The sequence below is a fragment of the Hippopotamus amphibius genome, chromosome 13 (assembly GCF_030028045.1).
Source record: "Hippopotamus amphibius kiboko isolate mHipAmp2 chromosome 13, mHipAmp2.hap2, whole genome shotgun sequence".
Classification (NCBI taxonomy): Eukaryota; Metazoa; Chordata; class Mammalia; order Artiodactyla; family Hippopotamidae; genus Hippopotamus; species Hippopotamus amphibius.
In genome coordinates this window covers 4,570,738-4,589,787 of record NC_080198.1, presented here as the reverse complement: position 1 = coordinate 4,589,787, position 19,050 = coordinate 4,570,738, and the positions used below count along the sequence as shown (strand labels likewise).

The 19,050-nt window shown below is 37.3% G+C and overlaps 1 protein-coding gene across 5 annotated transcripts in view; it reads right to left on the bottom strand.

Annotated features, from left to right (window-relative positions):
• The window catches only part of RAF1 (Raf-1 proto-oncogene, serine/threonine kinase), a 73,334-nt gene that overhangs the window by 18,262 nt on the left and 36,022 nt on the right, over positions 1-19,050 (bottom strand). For 2 of the 5 annotated variants that reach the window (XM_057704470.1, XM_057704467.1), the window contains 4 exons: positions 9,471-9,703; positions 2,974-3,086; positions 932-1,034; positions 483-640 (listed from right to left, as the gene is read on the bottom strand). In XM_057704470.1, the coding sequence (XP_057560453.1) occupies positions 483-640; positions 932-1,034; positions 2,974-3,086; positions 9,471-9,677 (581 nt within the window). In that variant the 5' untranslated portion in view covers positions 9,678-9,703. Of the gene's footprint in view, positions 1-482; positions 641-931; positions 1,035-2,973; positions 3,087-9,470; positions 9,704-15,478; positions 15,623-19,050 lie in introns of those variants that run through there. The other 3 variants (XM_057704471.1, XM_057704472.1, XM_057704469.1) reach the window with 2 other exon arrangements.

The following is a 19,050-nucleotide window of genomic DNA, read 5'->3' as shown; positions in this document are numbered from 1 at the left end:
TAACTGGTTTGTCTCCTGAGGAATACGTGTGTTTTTAAGGCTTACCGTAAAATCATTTTAAGACTAATGTTTTTCCCTAGTTTGAGGTGAAGAAAATAGCACCAACCACACTTTCTGCTCCTTCTCAGTGTCATAAGTCTGTTCAGTGTTATTTAAGAAAATACAGAGCAATGTCCACTAGCAACCTAGTAAAAAGTCTGGGGTGTTTTCATATCCCTCTGCTCTTTGCCTTACTGAAGCACAGTATATCAACCTCTGTTTGACAGGTAACAGTCCTACTAGCTCGTTTTAGAGAGTTACATGCCACACTGAAACTTGCTAGTTTCAGCACGATCGTGTTTCTTCAGCAGGTCATTTCCAGACCATGATAAGTCATTTCCTAAGTGAAAACACAGACCTGTCTGTCAGACACATGATATGCAGCTCAAAGGGGTTACACCTCCCTGCCCCTTATAGTCTTTGAAAAAAGAACAACGCCTTACAAGAGTTGTCTGATATTACTCCAGTCCACACACATAGTAGGTACTTTGGTGCTACAATGCTCATGAAACTTGTAGCCACAAGTCTGACACCTAAACCCATTTAGCAAGAATTTCTGACAGATGTCACAGAAGGCAAGCTTCAGGAAGGTCTTCCGAGCCTGGAACAAGAACACAGGTGTAAATTATGCTGCATAAAAGACAAGATGATTTCTTTCTTGGCCCCAGGAGGTTTTATTAGAATGATGAATCATACTCCCAACATTTGTAATATTCATACATAGAAATTAAAGTACATCTGTGATCTGATGAAACCTAAATTGCTTAACTGTAAACAATGGCATAGCTTTAACCAATCCAACAACACAACTACTTATTACCTCTGAGAAACTCCTATTGTGCCAGCTGAAACACCCGACATACCACAAAGAGAGAAGAGATCTGCAACTTACAAAGTTGTGTGTTGTGAGGGGGACATGATCCAGGAAATCTACTTGAAGTTCCTCTCCAATCAACGAGGCAGCATCAGTATTCCAATCTAAACGTGCTTTTTTACTAAAGAGGATTTTAAAAAACATAATACGAAAGGGAAATATTTAAACTAGGTGAAAGAGTTGAATACCAATAATAACAACAGCTACCATTTAGCTCATGCTACATAAACGTAAAACTTAAATCCCATAAAACACTAACAATTAATTCATACAACAAACCTATAAAGTGGACATTATTATCCCCATCTTAAAAATGAAAGAACTAGGGTTCTTAGAGTGTAACTCGCTCAAGGCCACACAGAGAGTGTAAGGGTCAATTTGGAATCCAGGTCAGTCGGACTCCAAAGCTTGTACTCTTAGAATAAAGTTTTCTTCAAACAATGAAATAAAACAATCTCATGATAAAGGAAATATGCAATAAATTGGACTTTATAACACTAAAATCCTATAAAAAATCCTAAAATCCTATAAAATGGGTTATAAATATTGCTACACTAGCAAAATTTCATCTTCACTAGCCTACTTCAGCCTAGGAAATACATAAACAAAAAGGAATCACAAATGAAACGCACTTTTCTATGAATAATGGGCTCAAATCTGTAGAACTATTTGCAGAATCTATAAACTGAAGAAAGACTTAACAGCCTTAAAATTTACTTTGAAACCACTCTTTCTGTGCCAAGAGTAAACAAGACAGAAAAATAGGTACATTTAAGTAAAAATTAATGCCCAGTTCCTTTCTCATGTCTTATTTAGTTATCTGGCCCATCTCCTGAAGGAAGAATATTCTCAGGTAGGGAAAGAACGCCACATATACAGCACCATTCAAACCTCCCTTCACCTATGAGAAGCCTATTAGAGCCATTTTTCTGATAATCTAACAGGAAAAAATCTATCCCTTAATATAATTCCCTATACACAGCATGGGACACCCAAAATTATTCCAAAGTCCTGTTGTACACACTAATGAAAAGCGAAAGGGTCAGTCCTGTTTTCTGATCAGACTTCAGGTGCTATCCATCCAAGAGAGAACCTAGCGTAGCTCCAAACAAATGCAGCCTTGGACGAGAGTGGATCACGCCTCTCACTGTCTCAGAGTCTCTCTAGTCTTTAAGGAGCACTATGGACTGGCTTGGGGACCAACCTGGGACCGTACCCAGATAAAGCCGGCATCTGTTTCAAAGATTTGCACTTCAGCAAAAAGCCTCCTAAGCTGAGAGGAGTAACATAAATAGATAAATTTATGCACAACCTTCTGAGTGGACTCATTCCCTAGATTAGTCTCTCAAACTGGGGAGTCCCTTGAAATATAAAAGATGTCAGCTAAAGATCAATAACAGAACTAGCACTTTCCAAGAAGAACATAATGTTTAGGTTATTATGTCAGATGGGGGGTGGGGGTAATAACAGTAACAGATAGTCATAGATAGCTCTGAGGCTATGGAGTATTACTCCGAGACTGAGGCGATGCCTCTATCTTGCCACCACCATTAGAAACAGGATGAACTATGGATCCTCCTTGAAGCAGAAATTCTCCTGCATCTTTCAGCCCTGTATCTGTCAAACTACTGAGATTCATTAAATATTAACTGAATAAAAATTAGTGAATTATAAAAGTTTATCTCTTGAAGATAGCATTCTTTCACTATAAATAATAATGCAGACACTTTCTGAGTACCCACTCTGTTAACTGCATTACAGCAAACACAAAAATCTTGCTCTCAAGAAACATGCCATCTGATATTAATGGTTCCTTCTATGGAAACACTATCCAACACCTAATGTGTTTTATTTTACAATGCAGTGTTCAAGCAAAATTTCCAAGTTCTTGGTGTATTATTTTTCTGAATTATCTCTTTATAAACAAGGGTATTCAAATATTTCACTATTCTACAGGAAGCTAGTACAATTTTTTTTTTTTAAATGGAAACAGTTATTATTTGAAGCTAGGAGATCCTTACTGATATGAAGGAAGACCTGGCTCACTTTTGAGTTCTTACCCCTTGTGTTCGTGGAGAAGTCTGAAAACTGCACAGCACTCTGGTTGCAGGCCCCTCACCTTGAGAGCTTTCATGAGGCAGTCATGCAAGCTCATTCCATTCCGCACATTGACCTACAAACAAAGGACCACCTTTAGAATCAAAACAGACTGCACAGGCACACCCCTTGGAAAGGTAAGCACAGATATAAATGCACGGGTCTGTAAGGGTATATGTAGAAGATTTATGACAGCACTGCTTGTATAGTTGATCCTTGAACAACATGGCTCTGAACTGCACAGGTCCACTTATATGTGGGTTGTTTTTCAATAATAAATACTACAGGTACTACTTGATTTGTGGTTTTTTGAATCCAAGGACATGGAACAGCAGGTGCAGAGCACATATACCAAGGGCTGACTCTAACTTACACTCGGATTTTCAACTGCACACAGGGTTGGTGCCTATGACCCCCGAGTTTTTCAAGGGTCAAGTACAATAGCAAACACACACAGAGGACACAACCAGAATGTCCAGAAATAGGTGAGTGCTTGAATAAAGTACAGAACATCTGTATGTGTCATACTGTGCCACTAATATATTACTTATAATGACTTGTCAGAGGGTGCTCATGTTAATTGGGGGAAAATATTTTCCAGAATAATACAAAGAGTAACATTACTTAAAGGGTGGGGAACCTATATGTTTATATATGTTGTATGAGTATGAAAAGATAGACACTCAGCTGTTACCCCTATGAGAAAGTGGTTGGGAGAGAGAAAATGATCAACTTTCCCTTTCTAAATCTCTAATTTGTTTGACTCAATGAAATGTTCATGCAAGCATAAATGTCCACCAGAAAGGCAAATAAGCCAATCCAATCCATAAACAAACAGGAGTTTTTCTGATCAAAAATTTGTATTTCAACCTCTTTTCAAAAAATGGTTGATCTTCCTAACAAAAATTCCATCTCATGGGACTTCCCTGACAGTCCAGTGGTTAAGACTTCGCCTTCCAGTGCAGGGGATGTGGGTTCAATCCCTAGTCGGGGAGCTAAGATCCCACATGCCTCGTGGCCAAAAAACCAAAATATAAAACAAAAACAATATTGTAACAAATAAAGACTTCAAAAATCGTCCGCATCAAAAAAAAAAATCAAATTGTACACTTTATAGCAGTTTACTGTATGTCAATTGTATCTCAATAAAAGTTCTTCAAGGAAAAAAAAAATCCATCTCACATGCACTTCACACTAGGGAGGGCAAGCAGGAAGTGGAGGAAATAAAGCTTCTACCCTGCTGTCAGGACAAACATCACTGCTAGTTTAAATACATGTGCACACCCATTCCAGGCAGCCTTAGCAGTATACACCTCTTCATGTCCCCCTGGTACCCAATCCTCAAAAGCTCAGCAGGCACTCAGAAGCCTAACAGAAAGTGTGAGTGTCCAGGGTGCTAATAATAGCAGCTGTATAAAAATTTCAACTAAAAAAAAAAAAAATGTCAACTAAGATCTTAAGCATTTCAATAAATGCTTTATTGGCTTTGTTTTTAAAGCCAATATAGTTAATCAAAAGTAAGGCAACCAGACTAAGTATGGGCAGGAGGGAGAGCAGAATGTAGATTTGCAGTGCCTGCAAAGTGCCCAGAGTGGAGTCCCTCCACTGGGTCAAAGTGTGACACCTTACAGTGGCCAACCCAGCCCCTTCCCAGAGGGAGGTGAGTGATGTGTTTATGTACTTTTAAAGGTTTAAAATATTTTTAAATATTCATTTTCAATGTTTCACAAGTTTATTTTAAAGATTTCTTGAAGCAGTGATACGCTAGAAACATCCCACTAACTTCCAGCTTTTCAGAAACAAAACCACTAAGTAAAGGGAGAGAGAATGATCTAATAAGACACCAAGAATGAGGACAATGAAAAGTAATAAACACACAGTAACAGAACCATGACCTGTATAAAATAATGTGCAGTAGTACTTTGAGACTGTAAAGTGATATCTGTGTTATTTAATCTTCATCAAAAGTCACAGCTCCAAGAGCCAGACATTTCTTTAAATATCCTCTAATCCAGTGGGGTTCCTAAATGTGGCTGGTATTAGAATCATATCAGGAGCCTGTGAAAATACACATTTTCCCAGCCTGCCCCCTCTAACGTATGTGTCTGATTCAGTTCATCTCGAATGAACCTCAGGAATCTGTATTTTCCAATAATAATAAGTAGCAGCAGTTAAGGAGAGACATGTTTACAAAACAAATGACAAGAAATATTCAAAAAACAAGCAACCACTAACTATTCTAAAATTATTTAAATCAGACATAGATCCTCTCTAACACTCTTCTCTCCACAACTCCCCATGGACACATGCTGTAATCAGTTAAATATGACTAATCTCTGGAGCCCACTAAGTGATTATGACAGTCATTCTCCAGCAGTGGAGCAACCTGGGGATGATTATAAACAGCTGACTGATGGTGCTGGCCAGCAAATGACTCCCTCCTCCTTCAAGGCTTGCCTGAAGCTGGGTGCCTGGTTTAAGAAGCTTGTTCTTCCAGAGACACACAGTCCATCTCTGGTCAAAGAAACAGGAGAAACTAAGTTTCTCTGATAGAACCTTCTCAAAAGCTGTCAGAAAGGTCAAGCTTCCAAATTAGTGGTCCCCAACCACCAGCTGTGCTCAAATGAAGCCTGTCAAGGATACACAGATATAGAAAACACTCAGAAATAATCATAGCTACCACTTTACTTGTGAACTAGCCAGTGTAGTCAACAGGAGCCTCCTTTCATAAAGGTTAGGAAACAAAGGCTCGAAATATTATGTAACTTGTCTAGGTGATACAGCTTATAAAAGGTAATACAGGGATTTAAATTTGGGTCTTGGGACTCCCTAGGTGGTGCAGTGGTTAAGAATCTGCCTGCCAATGCAGGAGACACAGGTTCAGTCCCTGATCCAGGAAGATCCTACATGCCGTGGAGCAACTAAGCCCATGTGCCACAACTATTGAGCCCTTGTGCCACAATTACTGAAGCCCACACACCTAGAGCCCATGCTCCGCAACAGAAGCCACCACAATGAGGAGCCCACGCACCACAATGAAGAGTAGCCCCCGCTCACCACAACTAGAGAAAGCCCGTGTGCAGCAACGAAGACCCAATGCAGCCAATAAATAAATAATAAAAATTAAAATTAAAAATAAGTTTGGGTCTTGTTGCCTTAAAGGCCCATACACTTAATTATTATGCCAAACTAAGTTTCCCACTCTTCCAGACAAACTAGTAGGTGGGGGTGGCAAAGATAATGGTAGTAACGCCCAGAAGCGGCACCAGATGATCTTCAGCTTCCCATCACGTTCACACTTGCAACCTGGGCTCTCCACTTAGGGTTAGAAAGAAAATTAATGAGAAAATGGTAAAAATCACTTTGCAAATGAAAGATTACTGTTGAAATATCAGGGGATTATTATTATTATTTATTTTGCCAGCCATTAAACTTTCATTTTTAGGAGAGGGAACAAAAATAAATTTACTCACACTTTAAATGCCTTTGAATTTTGCCTTTAGTTCAAAATGTGCCTAAATGTACAACGCTGTAACTGAGAGGCTCTTTAGGTTCACAAAAGAAGTGTAAAGGAAGCTTTAGTAAAATGGAGAGAGTTGAACTGTCAGAAACAAACTGAGAAAACTTTGGACTGTACTTGCCAACCCTGGAACCTTGCCTTGCCCAGGTACACAGAATAAACACAATGCACTGATTTTACACAAAGAATAAAGGGTGAGAAAGGAGGAGGTGTGGATGTTTTGAATGAAGGTTTTCTCAAATGTCCCACACCAAGCAAAATTAGCACAACTTCACTTTTCTGTTTCAACCAGGTGTTCCCCCCACCACCCCAGAATAGTAGGAAACTTTCTGAGCAGTAATTTCTTAGAAAAGTTAGGATTTTGTGTCAGAAACTATGCAGGAATAACTGCTAGTCCAGTGCCCTGGAAAAGAGCTGTGATTTCTAAGCTGCCTCTAGCTTTTGCCCCAGGCCATAGGAAATTTACCAAAATAATTTTTTCTGCGTAATTTCATTTTCTTCAATAAACTTGATTGTAATATCAAAAAAAATTAAACAGTTTGCTTTAATAGTTGGAAAAAAAATTTAATCAGCCAGAAATGTCTAAGGAAATTTTTCAAAGAACCCTTTGAAATATATCCCCATAAGAATGTACTATTTTCACCTCACACCAGTCAGAATGGCCATCATCAAAAAATCTACAAACAATACTGGCTTCACTGGTGGCGCAGTGGTTAGGAATCAGCCTGCCAATGCAGGGGACACAGGTTTGAGCCCTGGTCTGGGAAGATCCCACATGCCGTGGAACAACTAAGCCTGCATGCCACAGCTACTGAACCTGCGCTCTGGAGCCCAAGAGCCACAACTACTGAGCCCACATGCCACAACTACTGAAGCCCACATGCCTGGAGCCCATGCTCCACAACAAGAGAAGCCATCACAATGAGAAACCTATGAACCACAATGAAGAGTAGCGCCTGCTCACCACAACTAGAGAAAGCCCGTCTGCAGCAACAAAGACACAATGCAGCCAAAAAGAAATAAATCTTTAAAAAAAAAAGAATGTTTAAAAAAAAAATCTACACACAATAAATGGATGTAGAGAAAAGGGAACCCTCCTACTCTGTTGGGGGTAGTATAAATTGGTAGAGCCACTATGGAAAACAGTATGGAGATTCCTTTAAAAACTAAAAATAGAGCTACTATCACATGATCCAGCAATTCCACTCCTGGGCATATACCTGGAGAAAACCATAATTCAAAAAGATGCATGCATCCCAATGTCACCACAGCACAATTTACAATAGCCAGGACATGGAAGCAACCTAAATGTCCATCAACAGAGGAATGGATAAGGATGTAGTACATATATACAATGGAATATTACACAGCCATAAAAAAGAACGAAATAACACCATTTGCAGCAACATGGATGGACCTAGAGGTTATCATACTGAGTGAAGTCAGAAAAAAGACAAATATCATGTTATTGCCTATATGTGGCATGTAAAAAAAGGATACAAATGAACTTATGTACAAAACAGAAAGTTACAGATGTAGAAAACAAATATGCTTATCGGGGGTGAGGGGGTTATCAGAGATAAACTGGGAGATAGGGACAGACATATACACACTACTATATATAAAACTGACAACTAATAAGGACCTACTATATATATATAGCACAGGGGACTCTACTCAATACTCTGTAATGGCCTATATGGGAAAAGAATCTAAAAAAGTGTGGGTCTCTGTATAACTGATTCACTTTGCTGTACACCTGAAACTCACACAACTTATAAATCAACTATACTACAACAAAAAAAAAGTACTATTTGTTTAGATGAAATGGCAGAAAAGACAACATTCCAGGAAAGATTAGCAACAGAAGGAAGGCCAAGAGAGGGGGAAAAAGCAAGGGGTGTGAAAGGAACATAAAGCAATAAAATATGCAACTGGAAAGCCAATTAACAAAGACCCTAAGTGGAACCCTCTTACACTGTTGGTGGGAATGTAAATTAATGTACACATTATGGAAAACAGTATGGAGCTTCCTTAAAAAACTAAAACTAGAGTTACCATATGATCCAGCAATCCCACTCCTGGGCATATATCCAGAAAAGACAAGAACTCTAATTCGAAAAGATACATGCACCCCAGTTCATAGCAGCACCATTTACAATAGGCAAGACATGGAAACAACCCCAGTGCCCACCATTACTAAACTATAAAAAAGAATGAAATACCGCCATTTAAGAATATCATACTGGGGGGACTTCCCTGGTGGCACAGTGGTTAAGACTCTGTGCTCCCAATGCACGGGGCCTGGGTTTGATTCCTGGTCAGGGCACTAGATCCCACATACCTCAACTAAGACCTGGCACAACCGAATAAATAAATAAATACTTTAAAAAAAAAGAATATCATACTAAGTGAAGTCAGTCAGACAGAGAAAAACAAATATTATATGATTATCACTTAAATGTGGAATCTAAAAATAATACAGATGAATCTATATACAAAATCAAAACAGACTCACTGACATAGAAAACAAACTTATTGTTACCAAAGGAGAAAGGTGGGCTACATGAGGATTATGGGATTAGCAGACATGAACTATTATAAATAAAATAGGTAAGTAACAATGATTTACTGTATAACACAGAGAACTACTCAATATCTTCTAATAACCTATAATGGAAAATAATCTGAAATTATATACATATATATAAAATATCTGAATCACTTTGCAGTACACCTGAAACTAACACATTGTAAATCAACTATACCTCAAAAAACAAAACAAAAACAGGTGCAACTACAAAACACTAAAATAAAATTTTAAAATAAAGACTAAGTGACGGTGAACCTTTTGCCTGTCTATAAGATGGGTAACATGATCTATAATGTTTTCTATAGGGTGATGGATAGCTACATTTTCTGAGAGGAATGTTCACGTACCACTGTTCTTTGCTTGTTTGGCAAAAAAACACGGATAGTGTTGCTTGTCTTGGAGGGGTCCGTAAGTTTGCCATCATCCGACGCCCGACGCTGATAGCCAAACTGCTGAACTAGTGTAGGGGAGATGCAGCTGGGGCCATCAAACACCGCGTCTTTGAATCCAAACCCGTTGCTGATCGTCTTCCAGGCCCCCTGTATGTGCTCCATTGATGCTGCTTACACAACACTTAAATCTGGTTAAGAGAGAGAGAAATAATTATAATTCTTGAACAAAAGTAATTAACAACACAATATATAGAGAGTAATTGTGAAAACTGTAGCATGTGGGCTTTCTTGTAGGTGACATCTTCTGCTTAAATAAATTGCTCACAAAACTTCTATTTTAGTATATTTCCACAGAATATTTCACAGACAACTCAAAAATTAGCAAAATGGGGACTAGAGATCAGAAGACTCATCAAGGGTTATACTACCAGTTAAAAGCCAACCTGGAACCATGAGACCAAGTCTCTTGACTTCTAGTCTAACACTTTTTTGATTCCACTTCTCTTCTTTTGTTACTGTATATTAAGTATGAGCAACTACACTGGTACTATGAGAAACAGAAAAAAAAGCCATAATTTTCTGCTTTTGAGCAAGGAAAAGACAACTAGTATTTCTAGGATGTGTGTTAGACACTTCACATATAAATTATCTAATTTAATCTCTGTAAGGACCCCAAAAAATTTTAGATCCCTTTCTCTAACCACTCTTTATTTTTAAAACAAATAAGGCACAGAAAAACCATGCTACTTACCCAAGAACACCCAGGTGATAGGTAAAATAACCAGATTCTGTATCTGTTTACATTTAAAGTACATTAACTTTCCTACATAACATTCGGAGTTCGGTTTTAGTGCAGAAACAAAGCTTATAAACAGAAGCAAGTAGAGACAGTCACCTAACAGAAAATAATCAAATATTTTAATCAGGCAACAAGAAAACTGCAATCAAAGCCCGTAGATAGTCACACAAGGACAGTAAGTCAGATACTATGCGGTGAGGATGTACAATGCCCTAGCGCTGACTGGGAGTCAGCAACCATGCAGAAGTGAGAGCTGTTTCCTCCTTTAGAAAACAGGTTGACAGGGAATCCCATCCTTCTCAGGCCTTCTTCCTTCAGAAACTTGTTTTATCTTATTATTAGCATATCAGTGATAGTTACCATTTACTAGGTGCCTACTATTATGAAACACTATATAGTGCATACGTCCCACTCGTATTACCTAACCTGATCTTCAGAGGATACTCTAGGTAGGAATTACATCCCCATTTTTACAGTCGAGCTTTACCTGGCAGAGGTGGGATTCAGAATTGGACAGCTCTATGTGACTCCAGAGCCCTTACCTTCTAATATATAACCCTGACACTTGAAATCATTTAGTCAGAGCTAAAATGGCCTGGAGTTAAAGACCATTTAATCCAAACGTCTTGTTCTTAACCAGAAACTTCTGTCTGAATACCCACTACGTGCTAAGCTCTTTTTCACATCACATGCCTGAAGCAAGAGGGGATGATAGATATTAACTATTCTTAGCTGACAGCTGAGGAAACTAGAGAAGTTTAGAGACTTAAGATTATACTACCTGGCATTATTCTCACACAGTCCTGGCACAACTTTTTTTGGAGAAGAATATGGTAAAAACTATTAAAATTTTGAAATGTTCTTAGAGACTGATCTGTTAATTCAGTATCACTCTAGGAATTTATCCTACAGAAGTATAAGACAAGTGTATAAGGATATACGTATAAGCATCTTCATTACTGCACTGTTCATATCCTTGATAAACTGGCAAAAAGACCAAATACTTAACAATAGGGAATTAAACAAATTATGTTAATTCCCATGTGATAAAGTAGATCTGTATGTGCAGAGATGGAAAAAGCTACCAAAGACAAAACAAAAAATGAAAAGTGTAGTTTGAACCTCTTTCATACTCATCTAGAAAGAGGGAGGGAAATCTAGAATCATAAAGAAGTGAGAAAATCTAGAATAATAAAGTACCAATATTTCAGCAAGATGGTTAGGAATTTTTTAGTTTTTATATATCTATTTACTTTTTGCTTTTTATATTTCACTATTCACTACAAACATCTATAAGCCTGTTTTATTCATGTAATGGGGAGGAACAGGACAAGATCCTACAGCCTTCAAGTGGCAGGGCTATGACGCACTGCCTCCCATTTCTGGCACCTATACCCAAGCCCCAACACACTCCTAACTCTATCCCTTGGCTACCATGAGGTCACTTTTTAGGGGCATCTACAAGCTTCTCTTTTCCCTAGACCTTTTTTCCCAACTAAAGTGGGAAATCTTAAAAACGCAGTCTTAAAAATGCAACTTATTTCCCTCCCCTGTTTAAGACTTAGAATGAAAGCTAAACTCCTTTCTGAACATGCCAAACTTCACACCTCAGCACTTTTGAACTTCCTGTTCCTTTCATCTAGAAGGCCAAAACCTCCAGAAACAAGTAAGCTGGCTTTTTCACATCATTAAGGTCTTCACCTAAAAGATCCCTTTAGAGACACTTCCTCTCTCCACCTCAGTCAGAAGACCCCACTCCCCTACCCCCATCAAATAACCGTCTTATTTTCTTCATGCCACTTACCACTATGCAAACTGCTTACAGATTTTGGTCAGTACCTCCCACCTCCTTTCTGCTCCATGCCAATCTTGCTAGTACCTCCTGCCTATCTTGTTCACTACTGTATTCTTAGTCCTTAATACAGTACCTGGAACATAAAGGCACTCAAATAATTTATTAAATGAATTCAGTTAGGAACCAGAATAATGCTGCAAAAATATATAATTTTTTAATAGAAAAGACCTGACAAGAACTAGTAAATGTGAATTAAATCTCCATTTGGTAGTACACCTTTAAAAATACCTATTATTCAGCAAAAGACAAACTGCAATAAACAGCATTCTGTATTTAATTGTGGGGGAAGACTGTATTATAATCTATTGGCTAAAGAACCCACTTTCAAGACTTAACTGTAGCCTAAGTCCAAGATCATAGTTATTTTATGACAAATTCTAAGTCTTAAAGGCATTTAGAAAATAACACTGCTGGTGCTTAGTAAAGAACATACTATAATAACTGTTAATAAAAGCTGACAAAATAAATGCAAATCCACTTTAATTCTCAAGTTTTTGATTATATATCATTCATAATTTTTAATTTTCCATGTCTATATCAAGACCACTTACAGGCTGAGAAGCACCAACCTTTTCCATGTCACTCTTAGAAAATGGTGGATCCTATTTGTAAGGCATGCCTAGATAAGCAGACAAGCCCAGAGAGGCCAAGGGCCCTACCAGTTGCCCCAGGGCTGACCTGTTTATCATAGGAAGCTCCAAGCCAAGGTAATCCATAATCAATTAATGAGAAAGGGTACACATGTAAAAACAAGAAAGAAGCATCTTCTAAAAACCATACAGCAGCAACACACTTCAATCTTAAATGGAGACACTCAGAAAGCCCACTGATACTACTCCCAAATGTAAATGTATGCATAACGTAAATATAAATCTAGCTTCTAATACTGTGATTTCTCCCTCTGATCTGCTGACACACCCACACATACCCACCTAGAGACATAATAAAATTAGACAGTCCAAAGTAGAAATCCACTTCTGATAATAAAAAGTCTTTCACAGTTCCCAAGAAAAATTTCAAAACAAATGCATTCTCTTATGAGCAGAGAATTTCACTACGTTGGAAGAAATCATTTAAAACAAGACATATATACCTCCCCATAATAGGACAAAGATATAATAGGATTATTATTCCTAACATACAAAGAAGTCCTGAAAATTAATAAGAAAACTTTTAAGCTTTAAATAGGGAGTATTTCATACTTTCACATTTAAGTAGAAAAACTACTGAATTTTATTGCTGAAATTGTAAATTATTCATCCATAAGATGCAGCCACTGCCATCATCTGTCACCAACACATTTTTAAAACAGTTTAAAGGACTATATGTGCTGCGTAATATCAAAAGTAAACCAAACATTTTTTAAAAGAAATTTTAAATGTTCATAAAATATTTCTTGGTATTTATGCAACCTTTTAAACTCTTACATAAAAGTGTATTGTTTAAAAGAAGATTGTTCAGTATGCCATTTGAAGATAACCTTGGTAACAAAAAGTTTATATGGAATCTAATTTTAAAAGCTCATTTCTGTCCAATGATTAGAAAATTATTTTTAGATAAGTCTCTTCATACATAAAAAACAGTAGCTTTATTATGACAAAAGTTTCCTGACCCTAAACACTTATATGTTTATATATATATATATATTTATATATATATATGGTGAGACAGCCTGAGATCTGTATTCAACAGACTAAACATTTGCCTTTTACCATAAAAGACAGCATATTCATAATTTCACTTTTTATGATAGTGAAATTCTACAAATTCAGGAAGCCTACAATTTACTTACCATGAATTCTTCTAGCCTATTCTAGAAGAGGATATTCTAGAACATTCTAGAATAGGCCAGGCTCAACTGGTTTCAAGCTGCTTCCTTCTGCATTCAGACCCCCTCTCTACCAACCACCCCCATTACAGGGCACTTCAGAAATCAAAAAGCCTACGTGCTACTCTACTCTGCTTCCTTCACTTCTCTTCCATTAAAGACTTGCCATGATGGGCTTAACCCCAAAGTCAGTCTCTGAAAGACACACCAGGGGAATGGATATTTTATGACAGAAAAAGGGACAACTCATTAATTGCTAGATGTCTTAGCTTTCTCAAGTCACCTACTTTATACTTGTCAATAATGAGTTGATCAAAATTTCTCCAAATCTATTATTTTTAGCATAATTTCTGAAGCTGGTAGTTTCCATAGGTTCACCAAAGTTTGCCTTTTATTGACTTCATGCTTCATTCTGTCCCACTGGAGTCTGAAGATACATTCACTTCAGTCATGTAATTCATGATTTTTATAGTCTAAACTCTTTTCAAAGCTACATCTTTCTGTATCTATTTTTATTATCATAGTTTACCCGTCTTTTCAAAGCTACATCTTTCTGTATCTGTTTTTATTACCATAGTTTATCCGTCTTTTCAAAGCTACATCTTTCTGTATCTGTTTTTATTACCATAGTTTACCCATCATAATCATTCAACTTCATTTATTCTCTACATGAATATTCCTTTTTAGAAAGTTAGAGAATGATACCCTTTCTATATCTAAGTTTAAAAGTAGTTTATAAATTCTAAGCAGCACTGAGTTTGGGAGCAAACAAAATAACCATAGTAGAAAGACACATAGCCCTGAATTATGCAGCAAGGGGACTCAAGAAAGAGTCAAAGGCCAAACCCCAGAATAATCTGACAGGCTCTATCTTGAGATCTATTTCAGCTGCCTTCTTTGGGCCCTTTTGGTTGGTACAGTAGATGCCCCACCTTAGAATTAGAAAATTTTGCTTTCTGCAGTTTCAGTTACCAGTGGTCAACCACGGCCCAAAAACATTAAATGGAAAACTGCACAGTGAACAATTTCAAAGTTTTAAATTGCATGCTTTTCTAAGCTTTTTGATTTCTGAATAGTGTAATGAAATCTCACACCAACCCGCTCCCTCCTGCCTGGAATGTGAATCATCCCTTTGTCCAGCACATCCACCTTTTAGTCATTTAGCACCCTTCTGGTTATCAGATAGGCTGTCTCAGTAAGGCAGTACATGTGTTTAAGTAGCCCTTATTTTACTTAACAATGGCCCAAAAGTGCAAGAGTAATGATGCTGGCAGTTTGGATATTCTCTCACTGTGCCTAATTTATAAATTAAACTTTACCATAGGTATATATGTATAGAATAAAACAGTACAGAGTTCAGTATTATCTGCAGTTTCAGACATCCACTGGGGGTCTTGGAAAGTATCACTCACAGATAAAGGGGGACTACTGTATAACTAAAATGGCACCCAACGTGTTTCAAACAAGGACAGGATAAGTACCTTCTTAATAGCCAGCTTCTTCAAGGAAGACTTCAAAAACTCAAGTCTCTTTCTTTCCTAGACTGTAACTCAGCACTTTTTCAAACTGTGGAGTATGACCCATAAGTGTTCAGAAAATCATTTTGGTGAGTCATGACCAGCTTCCTTAAAAAAATAAGGTAGAACAGAATGTATCCACGTAGTACAGGTAAATACTATTTTGAGAAATCTTTGATTCAGGTATACACACATTATAAAATGTATTCCTTAGTGTGGATCACTACTAAGTTTGAAAGCTATTGGTGTAATTCTAAAGCCCAGACCCCCTACCAGAGCTTCTACTGATTTCCCAAATGCATTTACCCACACAAAATACACCTCCTTGCACCTGAATGATCAATTCTTTTTAAGGATCCATTTAGTCTTAAATTGTCGTTCTTAGTTCTACCAATGAACTCTCTCCATGTGTGTGCTAATTCCACCTTATGTTACACTTTAAAATAGTCATTTCTGCTACTTCATGTGATTCTTCCAGTTTTCACGTATTTCACTGCCAAGCAGACTCAAAGACTCAGCATACTAAGTTTTCATTCTTTTCTCAGGTACCGTTATTTTGTGACCTTATTTATCATTCAAATTTACTGTGAAGATACCTACCTTAATTAATTCACTGACAGTAACCTAAAACCATTCTCTAATGCTGATTAGGTTACATGGTTCACTAACTTTTAAATAATACAACATTTTTAAGGCACGGAACTTATATACCCATGGTTCTCACACTATGAAGTCTCATTTACTAAATTGTTTTACCCTATGTTGAAGTTCCAATATTTTGTTCTCTCTCAAAATAGCCCTTCCTCTTTACCTTCTCATTTATCACTTCTTATAATAATCTTTGTTGCTATAAGGTCTTCTATTTCCCGTTCTTTTCTGCTTTTAAAAGAAAATACAAAATAAGAGTGTGGTGTTAAATCTATTTCACTGAACTTAATGTAGATTCCACTCCCAATTTAAATCCTTCTCCAAAGTGCACAAAAAACTTGTAACTTTTTTTTAACCTCTTCTGGATAGTTTCAGTCTCTGTAGAGCATGAGAACCTTAAAAGGTACAAAGTAGGTACCTTTTGGAAGTCTTTCTCTGAGGGCAGCCCCTGAGTAGAATTCTGTATGTCTCTATTGAGGCTTTGGGTCCTCCATGATGTTCTTCAGGTAAAATTCTCCCCATAAAGCCTCCTTTCTTTGCTCCCTATTCATAAAGAATTTACCGCTCCCTCCAGTTTTTTATATTTATATTACTCATATGTATGTTATTAATAGCCCTTCCCACCCTGTAATTATTTATTTACATGTCTGCCTCCCTACCTGACTATAAGCTCCTTGAGGATAGAGTACATGCATGCCTTTTTGTTCTCCTTTGTTTCCCCAGAACTTATGACATCTGACTCAGGAATTATTCAACCGAGACTTCAATGTGATGGTAGTTGCAGAATTCTCAATATATTATTTAAAATTATGTAAATTATTAAGGAAAATGGCTATTTTAATATGTAATATAAAATTATAACCACAAGCAAGCATCCATGAAAAATACAAATACTAACAAATACTAGCTATCTGAACAATAACAATATTGAACTGTTCTCTATTTTGACACTTGCCAAACTCACAAGATATATTCACCAAAAAATTCATTTCTTAAAACTCTATACCAACTGAATAGCAAAAATGATAGTAATATTAGCTAATAGCTACTGAGTTCCTGACATTTCAGTATATACAATACTACTGAGTACATACTACAGTATGAATAATAATATTGAGTTTTTCACATCTCATTATGTAAGTATCAATTCTTTAAATATAATATCTCATTTAAGCCTCCCAAGAACTCTACGAGAGATACTATTACCCTGATTTTGGAGATGAGGAAACTGAAGACCAAAAAAGTTAAATAAAACTGTCCAAGGTTACACAGTAAGACAGTGCGCCAAGATTACTGACAGAATATCTAAGATCAAAAGCACTCACAATTTTACCAGAGCTTTATCACACCATCATTCTTATTCTTAAGGCAGATAAGATCAGTGCATTTGTGGGACAGGCTGTTGCAGAGATGAGGTGCCAGATTTCAACCTCAGGGCTGCCTGCTCTAGCTTCCTGATACTGGCTCTTTCCTTCCACTCTGGTCACTTGTTTTTATTATACTTTTATTTAAAATGATATAATTAACTTTGGGCAGGGGAATAAAGGAGAAAAGTTACCCGTAATCTTATTCATCCTAACAAAATATTTTTTGGATATCATTTTCTAATATTAGAAGCACAATACATGGATATCTGTTCAAAATCTACTTCCACCTTTTATTAGCTGTGTGACCTTTTGCCAACTTGCTTAACCTCCCCACCCCCACACACTCACTCAATCTCTCATGCAGTAAACATTACTGAGCAACCATTATGTACCAGACACTGTTTTATTCTAGATGCTTGGGTTAACTCAGTGAATTAGAGACAAAGACCCCTGATCTCAGGAGAAGCATATCTTCCAGTGAAGGGACACACAGTGAAGTAAACTATATAACATGATAGTGAGTGATAAGTGCTGGGGGAAGGGAGAAAAGTTACAATTTATATAATGAGGTCAGACTAGGCTTCACTGAGGAGGTAAAAGCTGAGACAACAAGTCAGGGAGTTTGACTTGCAAGTAGCTAGGGAGACAGTCAAGGCAGAAAGAAGAGCCAGTGAAAACTCTAAAGCAGGAGTGTCCTGTCATGCAGTTCAGTGAAGTGAGAGTACAGTTGGGGGATGGGGAACAATGCGGTTAGCATACTGTTTTATAGGTCACCACTGTAAGGATTCTGCCTTTCACTGAGTGAAATGGGAAGCCACTGAAAAGTTTTAAGCAGAGTAGACACACAAACTGTCTTACGTCTTAAAAGGACTTGTCTAGCTGCTATATTGCAAATAAACTACACAGGCAGTAGACACACAATTACGGAGTTCAGAAGATGTCTGCGCTGAAGGATTAACGGTAAAAAGGGATACTAATACTCATTGAGTTGTCCTGAAAATTGTTTAACAATGTTTGTAAAGCATTTAGCACTGTGCCTGACACTGACATTGTTTATAGCTTCTGCCTTAGACAAGGACACAGCATAGGAAATGAGAGTAGAAAATAAGCCTATATCTCAGTGTACCTTGTACACAGACAGCATCAGCCTAAAAGAAGGGGATCCGCCTAAATCACATGAAGGGAGCAGTCCTGCTAGCTGAGCTGTGGACCGTTTGCTATTTAGCAATGGTGTCTCTGGGGCTAACTGCGGCCTTAATCCTTGTCCACACATGTACATATGCCCAACTGCAGTCTCAATCCAAATCCTATGTTACATTATTCTCCTTCCAATTGTAAATATTTGATAATTATTTGTCTAATCATACCATTGTGCTGGATATAATTCATCCTTAACTTATTTTTAAGTCAAATATTTTTTCGGATTTAAAAATCTCTGAAATCAGAACACATCTTAAAAACAATGCTGTGCCTTATTTGTCCTAACAGAGTACCTGAACTGAACACCTCAGGTACATAGGT